Genomic DNA, 27,003 nt, shown 5'->3' with positions numbered 1-27,003 from the left:
AAATAAATGTGTATAAAAATATACATCTAAATGGTTATTTTTAAAATCTGATTAATTTTCAATTCAATTCAATTTTTTTTTTTTCAAATTCTGATTTAAAAAAAAAAACATTAAAAAGGGTTGATGTTGATGAGGCTTCTGAATCTTTTGTCTCTGTAAATGAAAGGTTGAGCACAATGCATTGTGGGATATCTTATACTTAAAATTTTCTACTGCACTTCTTAAGGGAAAATGGGTATTCAGAAAATTGTGCTCAGTATGCATATGACAGAAACACTATTATTGTATTAGTGTATTAGAAATAGTGTATGGTATTTTGAACACAGCCAGTGTGTTTGTTTTCCTGTGTGTGTGTGTGTGTGTGTGTGTGTGCAGATTTGGTGAATTGCTCTGCGAGGGTTTTATATTATTTTGATTCATGCCTGTCACTTACATAAACATTCATTTATTAAAAAGCATTGCTCTCTAGATAACACACAGCACACAGTCTGCCTACACCTCTCCAGGGAAATCCTCTCTGGCTAACCAGCGATCATCACACAATGTTTTTGCGCTGGATAATGGCAGTGAGTCACAGGCTGAATTAGTTTTTGATCATTTAGAGGGCCGACGAGTGATCGCAGCTAAATTAGAGAACGCAGACGTGAGTGTCTCTCTCTGTGTGCCTCACAAACAGCCGCTGTATGGCGTTATGGTGTGATTTAGTGTGTTTGGTGGCGTGCCAGTGAGAGGAGGAAACTGATGCCGCGGTCGAGGCTAATTTACAGGCCTCTGACTGAAGTGGCGTAAGTCTCCTGAGACCGGCGCTGACACACACTCGGATGCCTCTTTAAACGCCAAGAAAAACATTAGGGGTCGCCCTGATCGCCATTAATATTATACAGACTGATGCAGGACTTCATTATGATGGAAACACCTGTAGTTCCTGTGCTGCGAGCGCCTCCTCTGGTGAAGCAAAGTATTGTTGCTCTCAACTTAAAATACAATACACAGTACTGAGGATGGATATATATATATATGTGTGTGTGTGTGTGTGTGTGTGTGTGTGTGTGTGTGTGTGTGTGTGCTTTAAATAATATATATTATGTATTATCAATTATTAAAATAATTTAATATATATGTAATTGTGTATATATATTTTAAATATGTATTTGAATATATATTAACAGGTATAATATTATATTACAATAAAAACACGTGTGTATATATAGTTAAAATATAAATTATTGTTTATTAATAATATTATTAAGAATTATGTAATTAATTATATTATTTCTAAAAATGTATAATATTTTTGTAAAGTTTTACTTATATGCATATATATATATATATATATATATATATATATATATACACACACACACACACACACACACACACAAATATATATATATATATATATATATATATTGTAATGGAATATATTATATACACACAAAATATTAATATTTAATAAATATATTTTATTCAAGTATGTAAATTAAGCTGTTTTTATTTTGTATTAGTTGTATATTAGTTATGTTTAGTGTTTTGTAAGTTCAAGGTTAATGCTCAAGATTAATACCCTAACTAAGATAATCATTGTTTATGTGCTTGACAAATAATACTTTAATTTATAATGTTCATGGCAGCAGCTGTGTTTTGTTAATGTCTTGTAGTGTAGCTAACTAGCTGCTCAAAATAGTAGCTTTAACAGCAGTGTAACTAGTAGTATGTATAAAGCAGCTTCCCCAGCACCGCTGTACAGTTCAATATGTTTGGTGAACTTTCTCTTGAAACTCCACTTGACTCGTTCAGTATTTCTCAGATGTTCCGGGTGGCTTATTTGGTCTTTCTCTCTCTTTTTCGCCTCAAACAAGTTTTTTCTTTTCTCTCATTCCCTGGTTAATTAGGGCTGGAGTAAAACTCAGCGCTCGCCAAACACACACACATGCAATTAACTCAGCCAGGAAGAGCTATCAGACTAATAAGGAGAAGACACAGAGTGTGAGAGAGAGAGAGTGTCTGAATGGCCAAGCCTTCTAGCTGTTGGCACGTTCTTCTGGCCCATTTGCGGCTGCTCTGGAGGCTTGTGATTACCCAGAATGCCCAGTGAATGAGAATCAAACAGGAAGCGCTCGGCACTGGAGTAGCAACATAGCTGCGCTCAAATATTAAAGCAGTGGCAGATATAATGTGGATAGCAAATGATCTCAGAGACAGAGATAATGTATTCACACACACACAAACAAACACACACACACACACGCAAGCTTTGAAGTGCGATCTGATATGCTTGTATCTGTATGAAGTGCTTGAATCAGCATGAGCCAGATTACAGCCGCTGGATCACTGAGACGCTGGAATGAATATGTGAGTGAATCTCACAATGCCCAGGTCATAATTTACTCCAGCATCAAAACAACTCAAAATAAAATATTATTAGGGCTGTGAATATAGTGTATTATTTAGTAAATTAATTGAAAAATGATAAAGAGATATTATTTAAAAATATAATAATTATTATTAAAAAAAAAAAAAAAAAAAATATATATATATATATATATATATATATATATATATATATATATATATATATATATATATATATATATATAATTTTATAAACGTATAAATGCTGTGTATAAAAAAATTATAATTACAATTTAAATCAATTATCAGTCATGTTGCATGAAAATAATAAAAACAATTAACAGTTGTAATTTTTATGAAAGTTATGGGTGAAACAAAAACTAATGACTGGTTTCAAACAGGTTCCCTGAACATAAAAATATATATTTTTGAAAATATTTATTTATTTATCCATCCATCCATCCATCCAGGAAATTTATATTTTGCATAAAGAACATGTAGCATATTTTAAAGACTATTCTTTACATTATTCTCATGACACAAAGGTGAAGTAAAATAAAATATTCTATTTATTTATTTATTTTTTACCTTTTTGAATGACCCTAATTTATTACAACATACTATCTTTGTTTATTTATTTACTCCCCCATTTCATAAAGAAATTGAAGTATATTTTAAAGACAAAGATTTTCATGACAATTAAAGGTGAAGTGAAAACGAATGACTGGTTTTAAATAGGGTTTATATATTTATTTATATTTTTAAATGACCTTTTTTAAAATATTGATCTATCTATCTTTATTTACTTATGTATTTATTTACTTATTTAATTAAGTTATTTATTTATTTCATTATATATTGCATAAAGAAAATGTATTGTTAATTAAAGATGAAGTAAAAACTAACAAATCAAACAGGTTTTCTGAACACACAAGTAGATTCAATTAAATTCAGTTCAAATATATTAAATTTGCAAATATTAATGAATAAATAATATTACTTAATATAGCAGTGATTATTTTTCACATTACAGTGTGCTACTGAGAAATGGAGCTAAACATGCTTAATTATCATAAAAATATATCTTAATACAGAAAATAATAATGGTCTTAAAACATACTTTGTTTTCCTCAAGCACAGTATAATTTCTTATTCATTTGAGTTGATGGCGGGCTGAAGCGTGACCCGGACGTGTTCCTGACAGGTTTCGTGTCATTTGCTCATGTGCCGTGTGCAGCGAGAGACAGCGAGTCATATCACGTAAAGACTCGTCACACATACTAACACACACAGCCTTTCTCTGCCATTTCGCTGTTGATTCAAGCGTGCGGCACCTTTCTAGTGAGGCTTTGCTGTGGATCGGAGCTGAAGCTCCCACTGCGATCATGGCATTTAGATTGAATGGATTTAAAAGCACACACACAGAGTATAAATGCTGTGAGACTCTCGACTGTGTTGTGTCAGAGAGAGGATCTTACTGTTGTAAACCCAGCCGGAGGCTCTCAGACTCTTTATACTCTGTTAGTTTGAGTCTATGAATGAAACTCATTCACGTTGTGTGTTGTTCTACTGTATACACTGTAGACATTTACACTATTCACAGTGGAATACTAGTGTACTGCATACTGTGCAACACATACTGTATGCTGCCTAATGATGACATATGTATTTTGAAATTTGCACATTATAGTATAGACGATTCAAAAGATTGGGGTCAGTGAGATTTTTTTCTTATGTTTTTAAAAGAAGTCTCTTCTGCTCACCAAGGCTGCATTTATTTGATCAAAAATACAGTAAAAACAGTGAAATATTATTACAATTTGAAACAACTCTGTTCTATGTGAGTATATTTTAAAATGTAATTATTCCTGTGATTCAAAGCTGAATTTCAGTATCATTACTCCAGCCTTGTCACATGATTCTTCAGAAATCATGCTGATTTAGAGCTCAAGAAACATTTATGATTATTATCAATGTTGAAAACAGGCGTGATGCTTCATATTTTTGTGGAAACCATGATACATTAGTTTTTTTCAGGATTTTTTGATGAATAGAAATTTCAAAAGAACAGTGTTTATTTGAAATAGAAATATTTTGTAACATTATAAATGTATTTACTGTCACTTTTGATCAATTTAATGCATCCTTGATGAATAAAAGTATTAATTGTTTTTTTAAATCTTACTGAAACCATGGTTATTATAGTTAACTAAAACATGTTACTTAAAATAAGCTTTAATTGAAACAAAATAGTTATTTCTTATTGTAACAAGTTAATAAGGAAAGAATTTTCATTTTTATTTTGAAAACACTTTAACAAAAATGAAAATGAAAATGGAAGATATATATGAAAAAGTAATTCAAACTATTAATAAAACTAATAGTATCTCAGTGATACTAATACACACACACAGATATATATATATATATATATATATATATATATATATATATATATATATAAGTTGTACTGTATCTTTCAACACCTGCGGATGTTCATTCATGTTTATTTCGCTCTATAACTAGTATTAAAGTGGAAGTGGAAACTGCCGTTTGAACTGAAGCACATTGAAGAGCTTCAAAACAGCATTTTGTGATAAAATGTGCAGGATTTGAAAGCTGGGACTTTGTTTCTTATCAGAAGTGACAAAGCTCAAAGCTCTTTGCGAATATTGGATGAGAGAGTCGCATGACAAATAATGTTTGGTGAAGGGAAATCAGTGGGCCTGGCTTGAACTACGGCTGATTCAAACTATATGATTACTCGATCAGTTCTAAATAATCTATGTATGTTGCATACTGCAATGTTAGTATGCGTAGTATAGTAGTATGTTGTTTGGAACACATCCCTACACACACACACACACTTCTGTGCTGCATGTTGTTCATGTTCTCAGTGGGTGTGATCTGGATTATAGTATCAGCAGGAATTAAAACCCCAGTGACAAAAGCTTGTTTCTTTATTGACTGTGTTCAAACTTACACACTCATGGCCTTAAACACACACACACACACTCAGCGTGTGGGCGGCTTGTGTTAGACACGTCTAGTATTGAGCAGATAACGGGACGCTGTGGTTTGTTGCTGTGAATACACATATTGTTGCGGCCATGCATTTGCATAAAAATGCATATCATTTGAATGATTATATAATGAGGTTATTTATGCAACTCTGTCGCAACCCACACACAACAATTCTGCGTTTAAATGTGGTTTACAGGCTTAGAATTATATAGCAGCATATTTTCAATTTATACAAAGGTTTTTCCCTGGAGCTACTTGTGAAGTTAGTCAAATCATTTGGCACCAAAAGCAGTTTTTCCAGCCTCTCTGACCCTTAGAATTAAACAGGCTGGTTTTGCTGCTGTACCTTTAAGACGTCTGTGCACATGATCTCTGTTGTGATTGGCTGAATTCTTTTCATGTGAAATGAGAAGCTTTGCTTACTTCAAGTTTGTAGGTTTTAATGGATGTATGTTTTTAATTAAGTAAAAATTTTAGGTAGTTGACTGGAAGGAAGAAAATGGGTAGGAAAAGGTGCACAAGCAACAGGGATGACCGCAAGCTTGAGAATACTGTCAAGTAAAGCCGATTCAAACACTCGGGAGAGCTTCACAAGGAGAGAACTGAAGCTGGAGTCAGTGCATCAATAGTCACCACGCTCAGACGTCTTCAGGAAAAGGGCTACCAAGCCACTTCTGAACCAGAGACAACGTCAGAAGCATCTTACCTGGGCTGTGGAGAAAAGAACTGGACTGTTGCTCAGTGGTCCAAAGTCCTCTTTTCAGATAAAAAATAAATTTTGCATTTCATTTGGAAATCAAGGTCTGGAGTCTGGAGGAAGAGTGGAGAGGCACAGAATCCAAGCTGCTTGAAGTCCAGTGTGAAGTTTCTGAAGTCACTGATGATTTGGGGTGCTGTGACGTCTGCTGGTGTTGGTCCATTGTGTTTTATCAAGTCCAAAATCAATGCAGTATATTTCATTGTACACATGGGGTACTTTTTATCCCTGTGTTCACCAAACCCATCTTGAGTGTTTGCAGCTAAAAAGCTCATTTTTTAGTTTCATCTGACCATAGAAGCCAGTCCCATTTGAAGCTCCAGTCGTGTCTGATAACTGAATATGCTGGAGATTGTTTTTGGATGAGCGAGGAGAATTTTTCTTGAAACCCTCCCAAACAACATGTGGTGATGTAGGTGCTGTTTGACAATTTTTTTTTAACTCAACTATTTTCTGCAATTCTCCAGCTGTGGTGCTTGGAGAGTCTTTAGCCACTCAAACTCTCCTTCTCACCGTGCATCAGGATGATACAGACATCCTCTTCCAGGCAGTTTTATAACATTTTATGTTGATTGGAAATTCTTAATTATTGCTCTGATGGTGGAAATGGGAATTTTCACTGATCTAGCTCTTTTCTTAAAGCCACTTCACTAATTTGTGAAGCTCAATTATCTTTTGCTGCACATCAGAAATATATTCTCTCGTTTTTCTCATTGTGATGGATGATTAAGGGAATTTGGGCTTTGTTTTCCCTCATGTTTATATTTCTGTGAAACAGGAAGCAATGGCTGGATAAATACTTCAGAGATATTTTACTCATAAGAATTTCTAGGGGTGCCAATAATTGTGTCTAACATGTATTTGAGAAAAACATTTATTTTATAATGATATTTCCCCCCATTTTAAATTCTTATTATCCAATGAAAGGTTAGATTTTTGTGATTAAAAAAAAAAAAAAAGATCAAAAGGATTAACTTTTTTAACTTTTTATTAATTTTCACAGCCTTCTTTGATCCTATTTACCAAGGGTGCCGATATTTTTGGCCATGACTGTATATATATATATATATATACATAGGGGTGTAACCCCGGTGTCCTGGCCAAATTCCCGCCACTGGCCCTTGTCAATCATGGCCTCCTAATAATCCCATCCACTTGATTGGCTCTATCTCTCTCTCCTCTCCACCTGTAGCTGGTGTGCGGTGAGCGCACTGGCGCCGTTGTCCTGTGGCTGCCGTCGCATCATCCAAGTGGATGCTGCACACTGGTGGTGGTTGAGGAGAGATCCCCCACATGATTGTAAAGCGCTTTGGGTGTATAGCAATACACAATAAAAGCGCTATATAAATGCTTCATTCATTCATTCATTCATATATATATTATATATATATATATATATATATATATATATAATATATATATGTATATGTATACAATAATATTATTTGTTGTAATATATAAAATTATGAATAATATTTTACTAAAGTCTAAATAAAATCTATAAAATCTATAATCTATAAAATAATATACAAAATATTTTAATAAAATAAATATAATCTATGTGTGCGTGTTAATGATTGACAAATATCTTTTTTTTTTTTACAATATATAATAATATAATTAATAATTTTATTATATTTTTGTTTACAAGTTGTTTTACATAAATATTATACATAAAATTATATTTATATATATATATATATATGTGTGTGTGTGTGTACACACACACTAATTACATGTATATTTATATGTATATATATTTGCATATATAAACATTTACATAATTTTCTTTGTTATAATATATAATAAAAGACTAATGTAAATAATATATAAATAAAATGTGCACTGTGTACGGAATAATACAATATATTAAAATATATAAAAAATTAATTGAAATAATAAATGAATAAAAATAGTGAGAATAAAAACAATGAAATTAATAAATGAATAAAAATAGAGTATGTATATGTATTCAGTATTTTCATGAAATGTTAATGTTCAACTAATGATTTTTTGCATGTGTGTTTTTTGCAAGCGTACCTGAGAGCACATTTCCTCCAGAAGCTGTCTCGAGCATCAGTGTGATTAACTAGCAGTGTGACTCAAGTAGAAACAACTACTAGTGACAAACAGCTGTCAGCGTGAGCTCTCGAGATGAGCCCCTGCGCCCCGGTCAAACTCCTGCAGAGTAATGGAGCTGTGTGTGTGTGCGTGTGTGTGTGTGTGGAGCTTCTAGCACTCCACTCGAGTAGATAATCTTCTGTAATTAGCTGTAGATAAAGAGAGAGCGCAGTGTGTGTTTAAAAGCAGGTGTATTAATGAGAGGGAACGAGCGGCTGAAGTGAAGGGAACAGGCTTCATTTGGACGCAGCAGGATTTAACAGGCTGACTTTGCAAAAGACTCGTAGAGTTTCATGATTCACATGGCCTGCGGTCTCTCTGTCCCTCGATGAGAGAGTTAGCCTGATGACTTTCTCACTGTTTGCTAATGCTAAGGTGTGAGGGGCCTCTAGAGTGGTGGTTTCTTTCTGGTCCAAGGTATGCCTTTCATCCCTCATTCAGTGTAAATCTTTGGGATTTTATTAGGTCTGATCAGAGTGATTCAAGGAATCATTCACACCATGGGCCACGGGCCTAGGCCTGGGTTACTTTTGTGGTCTGGTACAAATGTGACATGGGCTACTAAAATACATACACTGCCGCTCAAAGGTATGGGATCAGTAAGATTTTTAATGTTTCTTCTGCTCATCAAGGCTGTATCTATTTGATCAAATATACAGAAAAAAACTGTTATTTTGTGAAATATTATTGCAATTTAAAATAACAGTTTTCTATTTTAATATACTTTAAAATATAATTTATTTCTGTGATCAAATCTGAATTTTCAACTTCATTACTCCAGTCTTCATTGTCACACGATCTTTCAGAAATCATTCTAATATAATGATTTATAATCAATGTTGGAAACCGTTGTGCCGCTTCAATTTTTTTTTTTTTGGAGGGCTGTGATATTTTTTTGCATTCTCTGATTAATAAAAAGTTTAAAAGAACAGCGTTTATTTAAAAAATTAATTTTGTGTTACAATATGCTATGCACATGTTCCAAAAAAACTATTTGAAGCAGCACAACAGTTTCAACACTCATAATAAATCAGCAAATTAGAATGATTTCTGAAGGATCATGTGACACTGAAGATGCTGAAAATTCAGTGCTGCATCACAGAAATAAATTCTATTTTAAAGTATATTAAAATAGGAAACCAATATTAGAAATTGCAATAAGATTTCACAATATTACTGTTTTTTCTGTATTTTTGATCGAATAAATACAGCGTTGATGAGCAGAAGAGACTCCCTTAAAAAACATAAAAAATCTTACTGATACCAAACTTTTGAGCAGCAATCTAGACTATAGGCTCATATGTATGCACGATTAATCATTAAAAGATTCATCTCAAACACACACGATCTTATTCCTAAATGATGATTCTGCCATGCCTAATAAACCTGTGAAATCACAATCACATCGGATCGGAATATTTAAACCTGCTTTGGCGCTCATCATGGAAGCTTTATGTTTGAAACAGCTTCACAAACAGTCTACTTACACAGTAGGCTACATTTCTGTGTTGCAAACATTAAATAATAATGAAAGTAGCCTACTGGGATAAAAGTTTATAAGTTAATCACTGATGTTGCGGTAGCCGCGATCAGAATGAGTAATTGGCCTTTGGAACTAATGTTACGCTTCAAATATGGATTGTTTATGTTACATTATGCCAGTAGGTGACGGCCATGACTGTTAAAATGTATTTGATGTCTGAATCATTCATTCAAGAGATCTGGTCAAAAACTCTGAAGACTTCATTCATTTATTTCAAATGATTTTTACAGAATGAATTCATTTAGGCTAATTTAATATTTTTAAATAGACTAATTTAATACATTTTAGACATTTATAAATAGACTCATTTATAACATTAAAATGAAATATTTTTTAGTCAGAAACTCAAGTAAATTAGCCTTCATATTATTTTGTTTGGTTGTCTATTTTTTTTTTTTGTTTTGTTTTTTTAGAAAAGTGGGAGAACCATGATCTATATTCTAAAAATCAATTATCCAGAATCATACCTTAAAAAATACATAGGCTAATATATCTGGCATCTAACTTATACTATACTGATTTTAATATTAAAATGTAATATTAAAACCAGACGCCGCATCTAATTTTAGGGTAATCATTTATTTTAAAGTGGTTTAATATTAAATTGCAATTACTGTATTTAAAAATATTATAAGTTAATATTGTTTAATAAAGTAATTATATTAAAAATTTAATAAGCTTGCATTATAAGATCAGCAGTTATATAATTTTTTGCATGTTTGACATGCATCTCTAATTTATGTAATTTTTTAACATTTATGTTTTAATGTAGTCAAATATATATATATATATATATATATTAAATATAATTACTATATTTAAGAATATTATAACTGAATTTTGTTTAATATAGTTACTATTTAAAACCACAAATCAATAAATAGGTTTGCATGAGATGAGCAGTTATATAATTTTTGTATATGTATGCATCTTTCATTTTAAGGTAATAATGTTCAACATTTTTATTGTAAAGTGGTTTAATATTACATTGTTGTATTTACTGTATTACTGTATTTAACAATATTATAATTTAATATCGTTTAATATAATAATTATATAAAAACACAAGTCAACAAATATACTTGCATTATGAGATGAGCAGTTATATATATATATGTTTTTTTTTCCCCATATGTTTGCCATGTATCTCTAATTTTAAAGTAATTATTATGTGGTTTAAAATTAAATAATTTTTAATATAATTACTAAGTTTAACAATATTATAATTTAATATTATTTCATTTAGTAATTACATTAAAGACATTGGTGAATAAATAAGTTTCCATTATGAAATGTGAAGTTATATAATGTTTTAAGTTTAAATTTTAAATTTTTTGAGAATTTTACATTTACATGTAGTCATTTTGCAGTCGCTTTTATCCAAAGCGACTTACAATTGGAGAATACATAAAGCGATTCATCTTAAAGAGGCAATCAGACAGACGAAGTGCTCGCAACACCAAGTCTCAGGCATTGTTCAAATAAGTACAAGCTAGCAAGGGAAAGAATAAATAAAGAGAAAGATAAAGTGGTTTTTTTTAAGGATGAAGTCAAGTAGTGTCGAAAGAGATGAGTTTTCAGATGTTGCTTGAAGATTGACAGGGATCCAGCACTCCGGATAGAGGTGGGAAGATCGTTCCGCCAGCCAGGAATGGTGAACGAGAATGTTCTGGAGAGTGATTTTGAGCCTCTCTGTGATGGTACCACGAGGCGTCGCTCACTAAAAGATCTCAGACTTCTGGAGGGGAAGTAGATTCGTAATAGTGAGTGGAAGTAGGCGGGTGCTGAGCCTGTGGTTGTTCTATAAGCAAGCATCAGTGTCTTGAACTTGATGCAAGCTGCAACCGGTAGCCAGTGCAAGGAGATCAAGAGAGGTGTAACATGGGCACTTTTGGGCTCGTTGAAGACCAGTCGTGCCGCCGCATTCTGAATCATTTGTAGAGGTTTGACTGTGTTTGATGGAAGTCCAGCCAGAAGAGCATTGCAGTAGTTCAGCCTAGAAATGACAAGGGCCTGGACAAGAAGTTGTGCAGCATGCTCTGTCAGAAAGGGCCTGATCTGTCTGATGTTGTGTAGTGCAAACCTGCAAGATCGAGCAGTCTTTGCAATGTGCTCTTTGAAGGTCAGCTGGTCATCAAAGATTACACCAAGATTTCTGACCGAAGTTGATGGGGTAATTGTAGAAGTACCTAGCTGGATGATGAAATCATGCTGTACAGTCAGAGTGGCAGGGAAGACAAGAAGCTCAGTCTTTGCCAGGTTGAGCTGTAGGTGATGTTCTTTCATCCATGCCGAGATGTCACAGAGATAGAGCTGTGTGTCATCAGCATACAGAGGCGGACAAAGTACACAACTTCCTTACTTGAGTGAAAGTACAGATACCACTGGTCAAAAACTACTCCACTACAAGTGAAAGTTGTAAAGACAGATTTTCACTTAAGTGAAAGTACGGAAGTAAATGTTTTTAAAAGTACTTAAGTATCAAAAGTAAAAAGTAAATGCATTGTTTTATTGTCTCATTGTTGTATACTTATGCCACTAATGCAACCTACTGACTGACATCTCTGAATTCAATAATGAAATGCCTTTAACTGAAAATTGAGTGTTTAATCTTATCATTATACATTACTGACACTCTGTCCTCCAATTTGACACTGTTAAGTGCTTTGACACAATCTGTATTGGTAAAAGCGCTATATAAATAAAGGTGACTTGACTTGACTTGACTACTGAATACACTGATTAGCTTGTATTATCTTTGGAATTAAGAGCTTTTATGTTACAAAACATTAAAAGGGAACAACTGAATAAAGATAATCATCTTTATTTTTATCTAACACTCCTACAGCTACATTGAGCTCATTTTAATACTTGTTTAAAAGTTACAAAGTTCTTTTTCAAAGAAATATTAAAGTCTATGATATGGTCCATTTTAGGCAAACAAAGCAAACATTGAAAAGAAAACAAACTATAGGTTACTATAGTGAGATAATAGTAAATTTGTTGATACTATGATTTTACTGCAAATACCATAGTTATGGTTACTATAGTAAAAACATGGTTAATTTTCCAAAGGGCTTTAATGAGTTAACACATGCCTTTTTAGAGCGCTTTTAGTTGTGCATTAGCGCAGACTTTTACATTAGTTTAGCGGGAAGATCCCGAGGTTGCCAGATTTGCGTAAAAAATATCAGCCAAATGTCCATTTAAAGCTAGGCGGAAAACTGCGGGCTTAGAAATACTGTAACACTTGGCAACACAGGAAGGTCCGCAGGCAGATCGCAGGCCGGATTTACGCAGAAGAAAAGGGTTCAGTGAATCTGAAAATGCACACACTGTAAAAACTGCTAAATATAACGACTTTCTACTTGGGGACCTTGATATAAATGTAGTTGAGTAAAAAGTACGATATTTGTCTTTCAAATGTAGTGAAGTTAAAGTCGCAAGTTTCCAGAAAAAATAATACTCGAGTAAAGTACAGATACTCAAAAAGTGTACTTAAGTACAATACTCAAGTAAATTAACTTCGTTACTGTCCGCCTCTGTCAGCATAGCAGTGGTAGGAGAAGCCATATGCCTGTATGATGGGATCTAGTGATGTAGTGTACGTGGAGAAGAGGAGGGGTCCAAGAACCGATCCCTGAGGAACACCAGTGACCGGTTGATGTGCTTTGGATACCTCTCCTCCCCAGGCCACCCTGAAAGACCTACCAGTGAGATAGGATTCAAACCAGCGAAGTGGAATCCCAGCGATGCCCAGTGATGGAAGGGTGGAGAGGAGTATCTGATGATTGACAGTGTCAAAAGCGGCAGATAGATCCAGCAGAATGAGGACTGATGATTTGGAATGGACAACTCGTTTGAGTGTTTTCGCTATGAACAGAAGGAGAGAGACAGGTCTGTAGTTTTCTATCAGAGAAGTGTTTGATGTAGGTTTTTTGAGCAGTGGGGTTACCCGAGCCTGCTTGAACTCAGTGGGGAAAATGCCTGTGAGGAGAGATGTGTTGATGGTGTGTGTGAGTGCTGGTAAGAGTGTGGGAGAGATTTCTTGGAGAAGGTGTGAGGGGATTGGGTCTAGAGGACATGTTGTAGGATGGCTAGAGAGGAGAAGTTTGGATACTTCCACCTCAGTGAGGGGACAGAAGGAGATGGGAATTTTAGCAGTGGATGTGGTTGGTTGGAGGTCGTGTGTGTGGAGGTGAGAACTGACTACTGATTGTTCTAGTTTTGTCTGTGAAAAAAGTGGCAAAGTCATCAGCTGTTATAGAAGTGGTGGGAGGTGGTGGAGGGTTTTTTTTAATATTCTTTTTTATATATTTTTTCCAATCTCTAAAGGTGTTCATTTATTTGACTCTTAAAATAAAAATGAAACAAAAACAGAAGAAAAAGTGAAATACTTTGCATTTATAGAAAGTATTGAATTGTGTAAAAAATGTTGTTATTATTATTATTAATAAACTCTTTCTTCTGTGGAAATCTGAAGAGGATAAAGAGCAGCTTGGACATTCTGCTAAACACCTTCTTTTGTTTTCTACAGTAGATCGAAAGGTTTTGTAACTACATAAGATTGAGTAGATGATTTGTATTAGTGGCTGAACTATTCCTTTAAGGATTTTGATGGCAAACTTGGTCTGTTTTGCCCAGGAGCATCAGATTTTAATTGAGCTGTTCTGCTGTGCTCGAGCACATATTAGATCAGTGTGTGTGTTTATAGTGTGTGTGTGTGCGTGTGTTCAGCGTGGAGGGCTGCTGTCCAAGAAATTACGACATGCTTTGAATGAAGTGAATGAGTGAACAGCAGTGTGTGTGTGTGTGTGTGTGTGTGTGTGTGTGTGTGTTGTACTGGACAGGCTTTGACTTTTGTCTGGAAAGGCCCATTGCATCTCACACACGCGTGAAATAATGAGTTATTGTGGTCGCTCTCATGCCGCTGTGCATTGTGGGTTGGTTATGTAATCATCTCCAGTACGCTGTGTGGATGTGTGATCGGCGTGATTGTGTGTTGTGTGTTTCTAATGGGAATCTGTAGAGAGGGGAGGCCGCTCTCTCTCCAGCCTGGACGCCTGGAGGTGCGTGCGTTGATTCCCGGGGCAGGTAAATGCAGGATAGTATAACAGGTCACGGTGAACCCCAAAGCGGCCTGCCTCCAGCCCGTCTCTGAATGTGTGTGTGTGTGTGTGTCAGCGAGGCGCTCACCTGTACCTGTCATATATCCTTCTCCTCGTCTGTTGTTTGTGCACTATGGTCTCCTGTTTGCTGCCCTCCATCCCTCACACACACACACACACACACACTCTCATCACCCCTTGGTTGCCATGCCAACAGCCCACTTTTGAGGCGAGAGCGCTTGGAAGAGCATATTCCAGATGTCGGGGGGAATCCGGGCTCTGCGCGCCCCCTACTGGCCGATACACACACCTGCAGCCTGCCGATACATGCATTAATAATCATTATATGCATTCATCATGAATATATAACATCTACTCCATGTGCGGGAGATGTTTGTACACCTCAGCGCAAGAGAAATCTTCTGTTTCTCTCTGTTTTGTTTCTCCTCATGCTGTCCTGCGTGCTGGTTTTTCAATAGAGTCGTTTGACACTTAAAGTCGCACGTTATGGACTGAACATACTGAAGTGCGCAGATGTGAATGGCTAGTGCAGAGCAAATGGGTCACAACCTATTTTATTTCTGAAATATGATGTATTTTCGAGTGAATCAGGATATCTAATCACAAAAAAAAAAAAAAAAGTAAGAGAAGCTTTACAACTATAGTTTATGTTTTTTTGTAATTGAATTTAGTAAATATTACATAAAAGTATTTAATAAAATCGTAGTTAATTTGTATAAAAAAGTATTAAAATAATACTTGATTGTATGTCTTTGTTTAATTGTTTACTTTTAGCAACTGAAATAAACTATTTCAAATAGCAACTCAAAGAAATAATTAAAATATTGAAGTATTTTATAAATATAAATTATTATTTTATAATGTTTTAATATGAATACAGTTTTGTATTTATTATTAATTTATTTACTATATATATATATATATATATATACAATTGTTTTATTTAATTCAGTATTTAATTACATTTGTATTATTATTATTATTAATATAGATTTTATTTTATATTAAATAAACATTATACATATACATAATTATTATAAAATAAATACTGTATTTAATTCATTACTTAATTTTATTTGTATAAATATTAATTAATACAAATTTAATTATTTTAAATAAAATTACAAATTAAAATGCATTTTAAATTAAATATTATTTTAATTTAGCAGCTAAAATAAACTTATTTTATAAAATGGCAGCAGTTTAATTTGTATAAATATGAATTGATGTTCAAAACATTTTTAATAAAATTACAAATTTAAACATATTGACATATTGCTTTTATAAAATGGCAACATTATATCAACATGATATAAGACAAAAGTGTTCAATGCCTACATTTATTTATTTTTTAAATTACACTTATTTTAATATAGTCCATTAGATCATTAGATTATAGACATCGAAGGCGCATTAATATAAAATGTAATTAATGTGCTATCATATGTGTTCTGCTGTTTTACAACTACAACTACTTCATAAGTGGATCAGATTTGGGAGCCAGAATTGTGCATTTTATAAACAGATTTGAGTCCTGTACTGTTAAAAGATTTATGAAGAGGATATTTATGTGGCATGTAGGATGACAGCTAAAGTTAAACAGGTTACTGAGTCAAACTTTAGAGTAACCTGCAGGCAAGTCACACGTCTACAGTGAATGAATTATTCAGGCCTCAGAGAAGCGTCGACATGTCCTTTATCTGCCCTCGATCGATAGCCAAGGACATGAAAGCAGAGACTGACGGAGAGATACAGAAAGAGAAAGAGAGAGATGCTCATTGTGTTCTTTCTCTTTTCTCTGTCCTCATTTCACCTGTTCTCGCTCACTGCTGAGGGTCGCCTCCTTCTCAGCACCAAGAGCCGTCATGACACCTCAGGCTCATGAAATTATCTTCACATTTTTAGCTTTTCTAACCACTGATTTGTTATCATTTGCATTATATTATGCATTAATGTTAGTTATTGATTGCATAGTTTTTTCTGTCTATAAAGGCTGAAAACCCCTGTCATACACCACCCACTCAAGTTCTGCTCCTTCTTTATTAGTATTTACGTATTTACAAGTATTTGCCTTCAGTTGTTGGTTAATGTACACTACCATTAAAAGTTTTTTGTTGCTGTTGTTAAAGAAATTAATAGTTTTATTCAGCAGCGATGCATTAAATTGATCAAAAGTGGCAGTAAAGACATTTATAATGTTATAAATTATCCACACTGATAATGAGAAATGTTTTTGAGCAGCAAATCAGAATATGTGACCCTGGACCACAAACCCAGTTTTAAGTCGCTGGGTTATATTTGTAGCAATAGCCAATGGGTTAATAGCCAAAATTATCGATTTTTCTTTTATGCCAAAAATCATTAGGATATTAAGTAAAGATCATGTTCCATGAAGATATTTAGTAAATTTCTTACCGTAAATATATCAAAACTTCATTTTTGATTAGTACTATGCATTGCTAAGAACTTCATTTGGACAACTTTAAAGGCGATTTTCTCAATATTTAGATTTTTTTGAACCCTCAGATTCCAGATTCTCAAACAGTTGTGTCTCAGCCAACTATTGTCCGATCCTAACAAACTTATTTATTCAGCTTTCCGATTATGTATAAATCTCAATTTCGAAAAATTGTCACTTAAGACAGGTTTTGTGGTCCAGGGCCACATATTAGAATGATTTCTGAAGGAGTAATGATGCTGAAAATTCAGCTTTGATCACAGGAATAAATGACATTTTAACATATATTCAAATAGAAAACAGTTATTTTAAATTGTAATAACATTTCACAGTATTACAGTTTTTTCTGTATTTTTGATCAAATAAAAGCAGCCTTGGAGAGCAGAAGAGACTTCTTACAAAAATGTAGTTTTTACACAGTTGTCTGTAATCAAAAGTTAGAGACTTTTTAAAAAAATCAAAAGTCATTTAGGCCACTTGTCATGTGTAAATCTACAATACAGTGATAAATAATGACAGTATTAATGTTTTGTTGATGTTCGTCCGATACTGATTTTGATACCGAGTCTTCAAACGGTCAACTGTTGCTTTAGTTACATGCAAATTCTGTTTATTTTTAATATCAGCTTGGGCGCTTTGTATTCAAACGTTTATTAATATGTTTATGATGTGTAAATATTAATGTGATTAATAAAGATAGTACTATGTTTTATTGATCCTTTTCCAGCTGTCGCTATGCTTACCTCCTGCAGCTGTTATAGTCAAACTTTTACTACAGCATTGTTTGAAACAGCAATTGAAATGTTTTTTTTTTTGTTGTTGTTGTTTTTTAGATATGTTGAATTAAAGATGTTTTGTGTATTTACTTTTTAAGACTGTTTAGAGGAATAGTTCACCCAAAAATGAATTTTTTTTTTTGTTATCCATGGTGTAGATGAGTTTGTTTCTTCATCAAATTTGGAGAAATGTAGCATTACATCACTTGCTCAGCAATGGATCCTCTGCAGTGAATGGGTGCCGTCAGAATGAGAGTCCAAACAGCTGATAAAAACATCACAATAATCCACAAGTAATCCACACCACTCCAGTCCATTAGTTAATGTCTTGTGAAGTGAAAAGCTGAGTGTTTGTAAGAAAAAAATCCATCATTAAGACTTTTAATGTTGCTTCTGGTCAAAATACGAGTCCATAATCCATAAAAACCTCCAGTGAAAAAGTCCATGCCCTGTTGTCCTCTCACATCAAAATCACCAACATATTTGTGTAGAACAGTTTCGGCTTGTAAATGGTGGTTGATCTGTGCATATTTCACTCCTGATTCAGAATAGATGACTTTTTCACCGGAGAAAGCAATATTATGGATTATGGACTCGTATTTTAGCTGGAAGTAACGGTTTCAAGTTAAAAATGTCTTAATGCTGGATTTGTTTCTTACAAACACACAGCTTTTCACTTCACAAGACATTAACTGATGGACTGGAGTGGTGTGGATTAGTTGTGGATTATTGTGATGTTTTTATCAGCTGTTTGGACTCTCATTCTGACGGCACCCATTCACATCCATTGGTGAGCAAGTGATGTAATGCTACATTTCTCCAAATCTGATGAAGAAACAAACTCGTCTACATCTTGGATGACATGAGGCTGAACACATTTTCAGCAAATTTTCATTTCTGGGAGAACTATTAATTACCTTTAATAAGGTTCAAACCTTAAATGAGCTTTCAGATGCTAAAACTCACTCCTGCTTGTTGTCGTTATCATTTGTCACTCCATCTGTTCTCATTCCTTCACCGTTCACACCATCTTCATGGCAGCTGAATGTGTGTGAGTTTAATAAGATCGGACTAACAAGGACACTAACTCATTAACAGATTCAGCCAATCAGTGCTGCATTCAGCTCACAATTCACCAATTACTGAGACCGATCATGAATATTAATGAGGATCTGATTCTGAAGATTTTTAACCCCTGTCTCTCTCCCCTCCCAAGCTGACCTCATGTCTGTCTGTCTGTCTGTCTGTCTGTCTGTCTCTTGTGCTTTGCCTGCTCAGTGTTTTTTGTCTCCGCTCCGGCTACGTCTGTGTGTCTTCAACAACACAGCCACGATGCTTACGGCTTTTGAGTAAATTAACCAAGAACAAAAGTGACACCATTGAGAGGATGTTTTCCTGAAACAGATGTGTTGACAGACAGACGCTTCATGGTTTGTGCGTAAAGCTCCCGTCCGACTCAGCTCCGTCCTCCCGGACCTCAGCCGCTCTCCTTAGACTGGTGGGGATGCAGCTGGGAATATGATTTATTTAGTTATTTAGGCACAGTTCACCCAAAAATAACATTTCTGTCCTCATCGACTCACCATCCTGTTCTTTTCTGTTGGACACAGAGTTATTTAGAAGAATGTCCAAACTGGTTTTTTTTCTGTACAGCGAAAAGCTCCAAAAAGGACACAAAACCATTATTTTATTTTATTTTATTTTATTTTATTTTATTTTATTTTATTTTATTTTATTTTATTTTATTTTATTTTATTTTATTTTATTTTATTTTATTTTATTTTATTTCATTTCATTTCATTTCATTTCATTTCATTTCATTTCATTTCATTTTGGTGGTCCACTTCTGGCTTATGCAAAAAGACCTTCAGAAGAAAACTTAAGTTCTTTTATTTTATTTATTTATTTTATGGTGCACTTTTGGCTTTATGTGAAAAGATTTTCAGTAAATAGTAATTTAAATTTCAGTGTTATTTTTTTATGCCTGCCAATATGTAAAATGTAGCGATTTAAATTTCATTGTTTTATTTTGTTTTGGTGTCCCAAATATGTCTTTCTGTGAAAGAAATATTTATTTTATTTTATTTTTTATTTTTGTTGTATCCTTCTGGCTCTAAGCATAATATTCTTAGTCAAAAGCGATTTAAATTTCATTATTTTATTATTATTTTATTTTTGTGGTTCACTTCTCGCTTTATGTGCAAAATGTTTTAGTGAACAGTGATTTTAGATTTCAGACTTTTTCCTCATAAAGCTATCGTTTGTCTTCTGAAGGCTTTGAACATTAATTGAATACATTTTGGTGCTTTTATGTGCTTTTTGGAGCATTACAGCTGTGGTCCCCATCCACTTTCATTATATAGACCATTATGGAAAGGGAACATTCTTCAAAAATTCTTCTTTTGCGTCCTACAGGTTTGGAACGTCACAAGGGCGAGTCGTTGGCCATTTTTAAGTGAACTATCCCATCGAATCAAGAGCAAAGCATCACGTTGGCTGTCCCTGCCAGTCTAAAGACAGTCCGATCCTCCCGAATGTCTCTCTTTTTCCTCCTGCTCTCTGTGTTCGACTGTATGTGCCATTTGCTGTGTTCCTTTACACTATTTGTTTACTCCTTCTCTCTCTTTTCTCTTTCCAGTGCTCATTTTCTCTCTTTCTCCTCAAAGCTTCACCTCTCTGGAAACCAAACGCTTCCTTCCTGGTCTCTTTGTCTTTCTTTTCTGTGGTTTGTTTTCTGTAGAACTAATCTCCAGCGTTTCTGGCTCTGTATGTGCTTTCGTTTAACTCTCCTTTCTCTCTTTCTCTCTGACTGACTGACTGCAAGGTTTCTTGTCTTTCCAGGCGTCTCTCTCTCGCTCTCTCTCTCCTGCAGCTGTGCTGGTTTGGTTGACGTCTCTCTCATGGTTTTGTTTGACACTCCAGTCATGCAAATAATCTTCTGCCTTTCCATCACAGAAAAAGCGTCTCTCTTCCACTTACGCTGTCTTTTGTCTCTCTTTCTCCCTCCAGCTGTTACCGTGTCTCAGTTTGGTCTGTATCCGTGTGCCGTCTTCATCGCTTTTCTGTGTTCATCCTGTAGCCGTTTTGTTGTGTCTCTCTCAGTCTCTCTGTTTGTATCTGAACTGTGTCTGATCACTCAGTTTCATTCAGACGTCAGCATTTGTCCTCTTCACTTTCTCTGTCTGTCTCTCCTCTCGCTCTCTCTGCTCTTTTGGCCCTCGCTCTGGTTTAGTTTGGTCCTGTCAACTAGTTGAGTAGTTTAGTCAAGCATTAAAGGGATGTTTAGGGGTTCAGTACAAGTTATGCTCGATTGACAGCATTTGTGGAATAATTTCACTTACCACAAAAAATAACGTAAATGCATGTTATCTGCCTGCAAAAGTAGCTTTCTACTTTTAAACCTTCCAATTTATTTTATTTTACTTTATTTTATATTATTTTATTTTTATCAAGGCCAAAATATGCAAGTCAAAATAATTGTTGTCAATACATATTTATTTATTTATTTATTCATTATTTAAGTAAAAATATTTTCAAAAAAGTTTTTTTTCTTTGGAATTTTATTTTAATTTTATATTTTGTTTTGTTATTGTTTATGCCAAAATATTGAAGTCAAAATATTTTTGTTAATACACATTTATTTATTTATGAGTCAGAAATATTTTCTTTAGCAATACAGTATTTGTTTATTTATTTGTTTGTTTGTTGGACCAACAAGACAGTTTGTTCCTTTGTTAATAGACATGTTATTTTATTTTATACTTTAAAGGAGCAATGAATCAGTTATTGATTGATTGATTGATTGATTGCGATGAGTCACAATTATTACTGTGGCAATACAGATTTTGTTTTATTTATTCCTTAAACTGAGTAATTATCTATAATGGAGTCATGAGTTAATGAGAGAATTATTTTCTGTGGTAATAAACATCATATCACAAATGCCTGTCTGTCGACTTCTCTTGTCCTCAACCCATAATATTCCTTTAAGTAGATTTTTCAGTCCAGGCCATCCGTCCCAATACGACTTCGGACACCAACCTTTGGAAAACACAACGGACCGCTCCATGACGTGATGAATTGACAGCGTTTTATGTTTGCTGAGACATTAATAACCCTGAATATTTGGCATTTTATGGTGTCTTTTGTATTTTTTATTTTTGGCTGTGCTACAGTGTAAACTGAAGTAACATTTTGTCCCACAATGTTTTTATGTTTTGTGACAGGAAATGTGTAAAAGTTTGAATTATGTGATTTTTCTTTACTATTTCTCTGTTGTGGCTTTGTTTTATTGTGTTTAAGTAAAACGCACTCTCATGCTTGTTATTAATTTGTCTTGTTTGTTTCTAAACTTTGTGATGAAGCCGGTCAGAACACGAGTCGGCGCTCGTAGAGGTCAAAAGGTCATCTGGGTTTGAAGGTTTGATTCTGTGGCAAAGAGAAAGAAACGCAAGTCACACATGACTGGTATTTTTAGTGATCTCTGTTTGTCTCTGTCTCTCTCTCACCCTGCAGTAGGAATATGGGGAATAAGCCAGCTAACAGTCCTAAGGGTCAGCCGCCAGACGCCGACGGCCATTCCTCAGTGTCTGACCTTGCCAACTCGCTCACTGGAGACATGGTGATGGTAGGACAGTGTGTTTGCATGTAGCTCCTGGTCCCAAATAGTCTATAAATGCCGCCCATAAAGTCTGAATCACATTGCAGTTCATTCGGCCCCCTCAGACAGGAAGAAGTCTGAACAACATGTAAATTAGCCAGGGGAATATTAATAAGGCAAAAATCTCTTGAAGAGCAGAAATTGATAAATTGGTGCTTTTTTTACCCTATAAATACCTGCAGAATGTCTTAGAACTCTTAAGGCAAGACACTGCAGGGATATGTTTTAATGCAATGGTCAATTTTGTATGTAATTTTGTTTCTACCACAGGATAAAAATGCAAAAAAAAAAAAAAAAGAAACATTTTTAAATTGCAATTGTGAGTTTTACAGAAGAGGATTAGGGTCAAGCAATAATAAACGGAAAAGGTTCATTTAATCTCGTTGGACTGTGTCAAACAGCGTCTACAGTGGTGGAGGTCGGAGAGTAATGCGCTTGGATAAAGCGTATGATACGATCGACTAGGGTTTGAAACTGTCTTTTTAAAAACTTTTTTTTCCTTTTCTCATAACATATCACATCGGAAAAGTGGAAATCAACTGCCTAACAAGTGTTTAATAATAATGTATTAATTGGGTAGGTTTAGTGTTACTACAGTAAATTTTAATGAGTTTATTCTCAACATTTTATTTCGACTTTTTTCTCTTTTTTTCTTTTACAAAGTTTTTATTCTAAATTTAACGACTTTAATTTTGAGATGCTTTTATTTTTTTTATTATTGCTTGGCCCTAATCCTCTTCCGTAGAGTTTATATATATTGCAGTTCTGAGAAGAAAAAGTCAGAATTGCAATATAAAAAGTCGCAATTACCTTTTTTATTTTTTATTCTGTGGTGGAAACAAAAACAAAAATTAATTGCGAGATGTAAACTCAACTGCGAGGAAAAAAAAGGCAGAATTACAAGAAACTCAGAATTGTACGAAAAAAATTTTCTCGTAATTTTTTTTTTTTTTTTGCAAGAATTGCAAGTGTATATCTCATAATTATGAGTTTAGATTTTGCAATTCTGAGAAGAGAAGTCGGATATAAACTTGCAATTGCAAGAAAAAAGTCATAACTATAAGTTATAAGAAAAGTCTTAATTACCTTTTTTATTCCTTAGTGAAAAAAATAAAAATAAATAACAGAATTGCGAGAGGTAATCTCAGAATTTTGAGAAAAAAAAGAATTACGAGATATAAACTCAGAATTGCGAGGGAAAAATGTCTAAATTCTGACTTTTTAACTCACGATTGCAAGAAATAAAGTCCGAATTGTGAGTTTAAAAGTCGCAATAACCTTTTTTTATTTTTCATTCCGTGGTGGGGGAAAAAATTACATGATGTAAACTCAGAATTCTGAGAAAAAAGTCAGAATTTTGTTTTAACTTGTAATTCATATTTCATTTTTTAAATCTGTGGCAGAAACTGATTTTGGGCTATTTGATATGCAAATCCCCTCAATAAAAACAAAAATGTTGAATCTGGCTTTATCCAGTGTTCAGATTTCAGTTCTGGAAATGTATGCAAATTAGTGCATATTTAATAAGATAATGCATTAATTTACATATTTAAAACTAACATTTCAGAAAACTCTAATACAAAAGATATGTGCAATTCTCAGTTTAGTCAATCAACTGGGGAAGTATAGTAATATCTGTTATTCACCTGCGGTGTCTTGCCCTAAATATCTTAAGATGCGTCTGTGTGTGTTTGTGTTTCTCGATCAATAATAACAGCAGGCGTCTCTGAATTGTTAATAAGCAAACAGCAAATGTCAGGTTTTTAAAAAAGGTGTTTGTGCTTTATTTTTTTGTAACAGCGGCGTTCTTCACGTTGCTCTTTCTCTCTGACGCTCTCTTTAGTTGTCTCCGGGGTCGGAAGATGATGACCACGAGGGTCCAGTGAGTGAGAAACTGGGCAGGATTCAGTTCAGCTTGGGCTACAGCTTCCAAGACACGACTTTGACGGTGAAGATACTCAAAGGTCAAGAACTGCCCGCTAAAGACTTCTCTGGGACATCTGACCCCTTCGTCAAAATCTACCTACTGCCTGACAGAAAGCACAAACTCGAGACCAAAGTCAAGAGGAAAAATCTCAACCCTCACTGGAACGAAACCTTCCTGTTTGAAGGTCAGATGTGGATCAGTTTCTAGTTAAAACAATTCTCTCATTAATTCTCTTAAAACGAGTTTCTCACTTGATAAAAATACAAATTTTAGGATATTTTAGATATGTAAAACAATCTCACAAAACCTGTCAAGAATATGTTTAGGTCATATTTCATCCCAAAGTACAAAGAAAGAAAATATGTTTTGCTTAAAAAACTCATTACTTTAATGCAAATAATAATAATTATTATTATTATTATTATTATTGCTGTTAATGATTTAATATGAATTAATAAAATATTTTATTATTATATAAATTATAAAATAAATTATATATTAAAAGACGGTTACAACATTAAGGTCATAGGTTTGATTTCCAGAGAATGCATGAGTAATAATAATAATAATGATAATTATTGGTATTATTATTAAATAGATGATTATTAATATTACTATTTAATATTTTATTACTATATTACTTACATTGATATAACAAATTAAAATATATGATATTTTTCTAATATAATGAGTTAACATAATAATAATAATAATTATTATTATTATTAATTCAAAATAAATGATAATTAACATTATTATTTATTACTATATTACTTAAATTGCTAAAACAAATTAAATGATATGATATTATTTCTAATAAAATAAATAAACAATTATTATTTATTATTTAAAATATTTGCATTGCTATAGCTCAAACAGTAGAGCAAGGCAGTTGCAACATGAAATTGTGTGCATTGAATGCAACGCAAGTCGTTTGGATAAAATGCAGTAATGCAATTGTACATAAATATTATGTAAATAAAGTATTTATATATCATGATAGTATTTGTTATACTGCTTTTCATTTCTGTTGGTTGAAATAAAAATGATCATAAATTATAAGTATTATTATAAATTATACAAATTATTTACAATAATACTGAAAAAATACTGTATTGGAATGTTATGAGAATCAATATGACCATAATACATTTAAAAAAGCCCGTAGGAGTAAAATACCAGGACGTAATACAATAATGAGAGAGGTTTTATTTGTTGTTGTTTTTTACATGACACTAATAAGAATTTGAGGAGGAAATAAGCCTATTTGTTAGGAAAATAATGTCACAATCCAAAAATGTTTCTGGTTTTACTATGCAAAACATTTTCTTTTAATTATGGGATGAAGTTTGTCCTGCTTTCATCATCTCCTCAGGGTTCCCGTATGAGAAGGTGCGGGAGCGAACGCTGTATCTCCAGGTGCTGGATTACGATCGGTTCAGCCGTAACGACCCGATCGGAGAGGTCTCGATTCCTCTGAATAAAGTGGAGCTCGGACAGCTGAAGACGTTCTGGAAGGATCTCAAACCCTGCAGTGATGGCAGCGTGAGTCACTTTCCATACAATCAAAGTGGATTTGTGGAAAAGCTCCACAAAAGTAGTCCATAGTAGTCTTAGTAGGCTTTGTGCGAGTAACAGACTGACCTTGATGGCATTATTTTCTGAAAATCCTCACTCTCGAATCTCATTCAGGAACTCTTGTGTGTGTGTTATAGGGAAGTCGTGGAGATCTGCTGTTGTCTCTGTGTTATAACCCCACTGCCAACACCATCACTGTTAATATCATAAAAGCTCGCAACCTCAAAGCCATGGACATCGGGGGCACCTCAGGTACACGTATAATAACAAACACATGGGCATGAATAGCTGCATGTCTCATTTGCATAACACGGCCTCTCGTTCTCTGATTGGCTGCAGACCCGTATGTAAAAGTATGGCTAATGCACAAAGACAAGCGAGTGGAGAAGAAGAAGACAGTCACCATCAAACGCTGCCTGAACCCCGTTTTTAACGAGTCCTTCCCTTTTGACGTGCCCGCACATGTTCTCCGAGAGACCACCATCATCATCACCGTCATGGACAAGGATCGACTGAGCCGCAACGATGTCATTGGAAAGGTGCTTCCTTTATATATATATTTAGAAATTCAGACCGCTTATTTGCATACCAACATGGTTGAAATTAATCACCATTATATATCGACTAACTGTAATACTGTATAAGATTTCACTTCGAACTGAAAGCGTAAATCTAGGC

The 27,003-nt window shown here is 33.9% G+C and overlaps 1 protein-coding gene across 4 annotated transcripts in view; it reads left to right on the top strand.

Moving 5' to 3' along the window:
* The window catches only part of syt7a (synaptotagmin VIIa), a 147,938-nt gene that overhangs the window by 107,481 nt on the left and 13,454 nt on the right, over nt 1–27,003 (top strand). For all 4 annotated transcript variants that reach the window (XM_058766604.1, XM_058766603.1, XM_058766605.1 and 1 more), the window contains 5 exons: nt 22,676–22,787; nt 24,664–24,931; nt 26,123–26,292; nt 26,463–26,577; nt 26,665–26,864. In XM_058766604.1, coding sequence (XP_058622587.1) covers nt 22,676–22,787; nt 24,664–24,931; nt 26,123–26,292; nt 26,463–26,577; nt 26,665–26,864 — 865 coding nt within the window. The remainder of the gene's footprint in view (nt 1–22,675; nt 22,788–24,663; nt 24,932–26,122; nt 26,293–26,462; nt 26,578–26,664; nt 26,865–27,003) is intronic.

Source organism: Onychostoma macrolepis, chromosome 25, assembly GCF_012432095.1.
Source record: "Onychostoma macrolepis isolate SWU-2019 chromosome 25, ASM1243209v1, whole genome shotgun sequence".
Lineage (NCBI taxonomy): Eukaryota > Metazoa > Chordata > Actinopteri > Cypriniformes > Cyprinidae > Onychostoma > Onychostoma macrolepis.
Note: the sequence above shows the minus strand (reverse complement) of the source record. Positions and strands in the feature narration are given on the sequence as shown.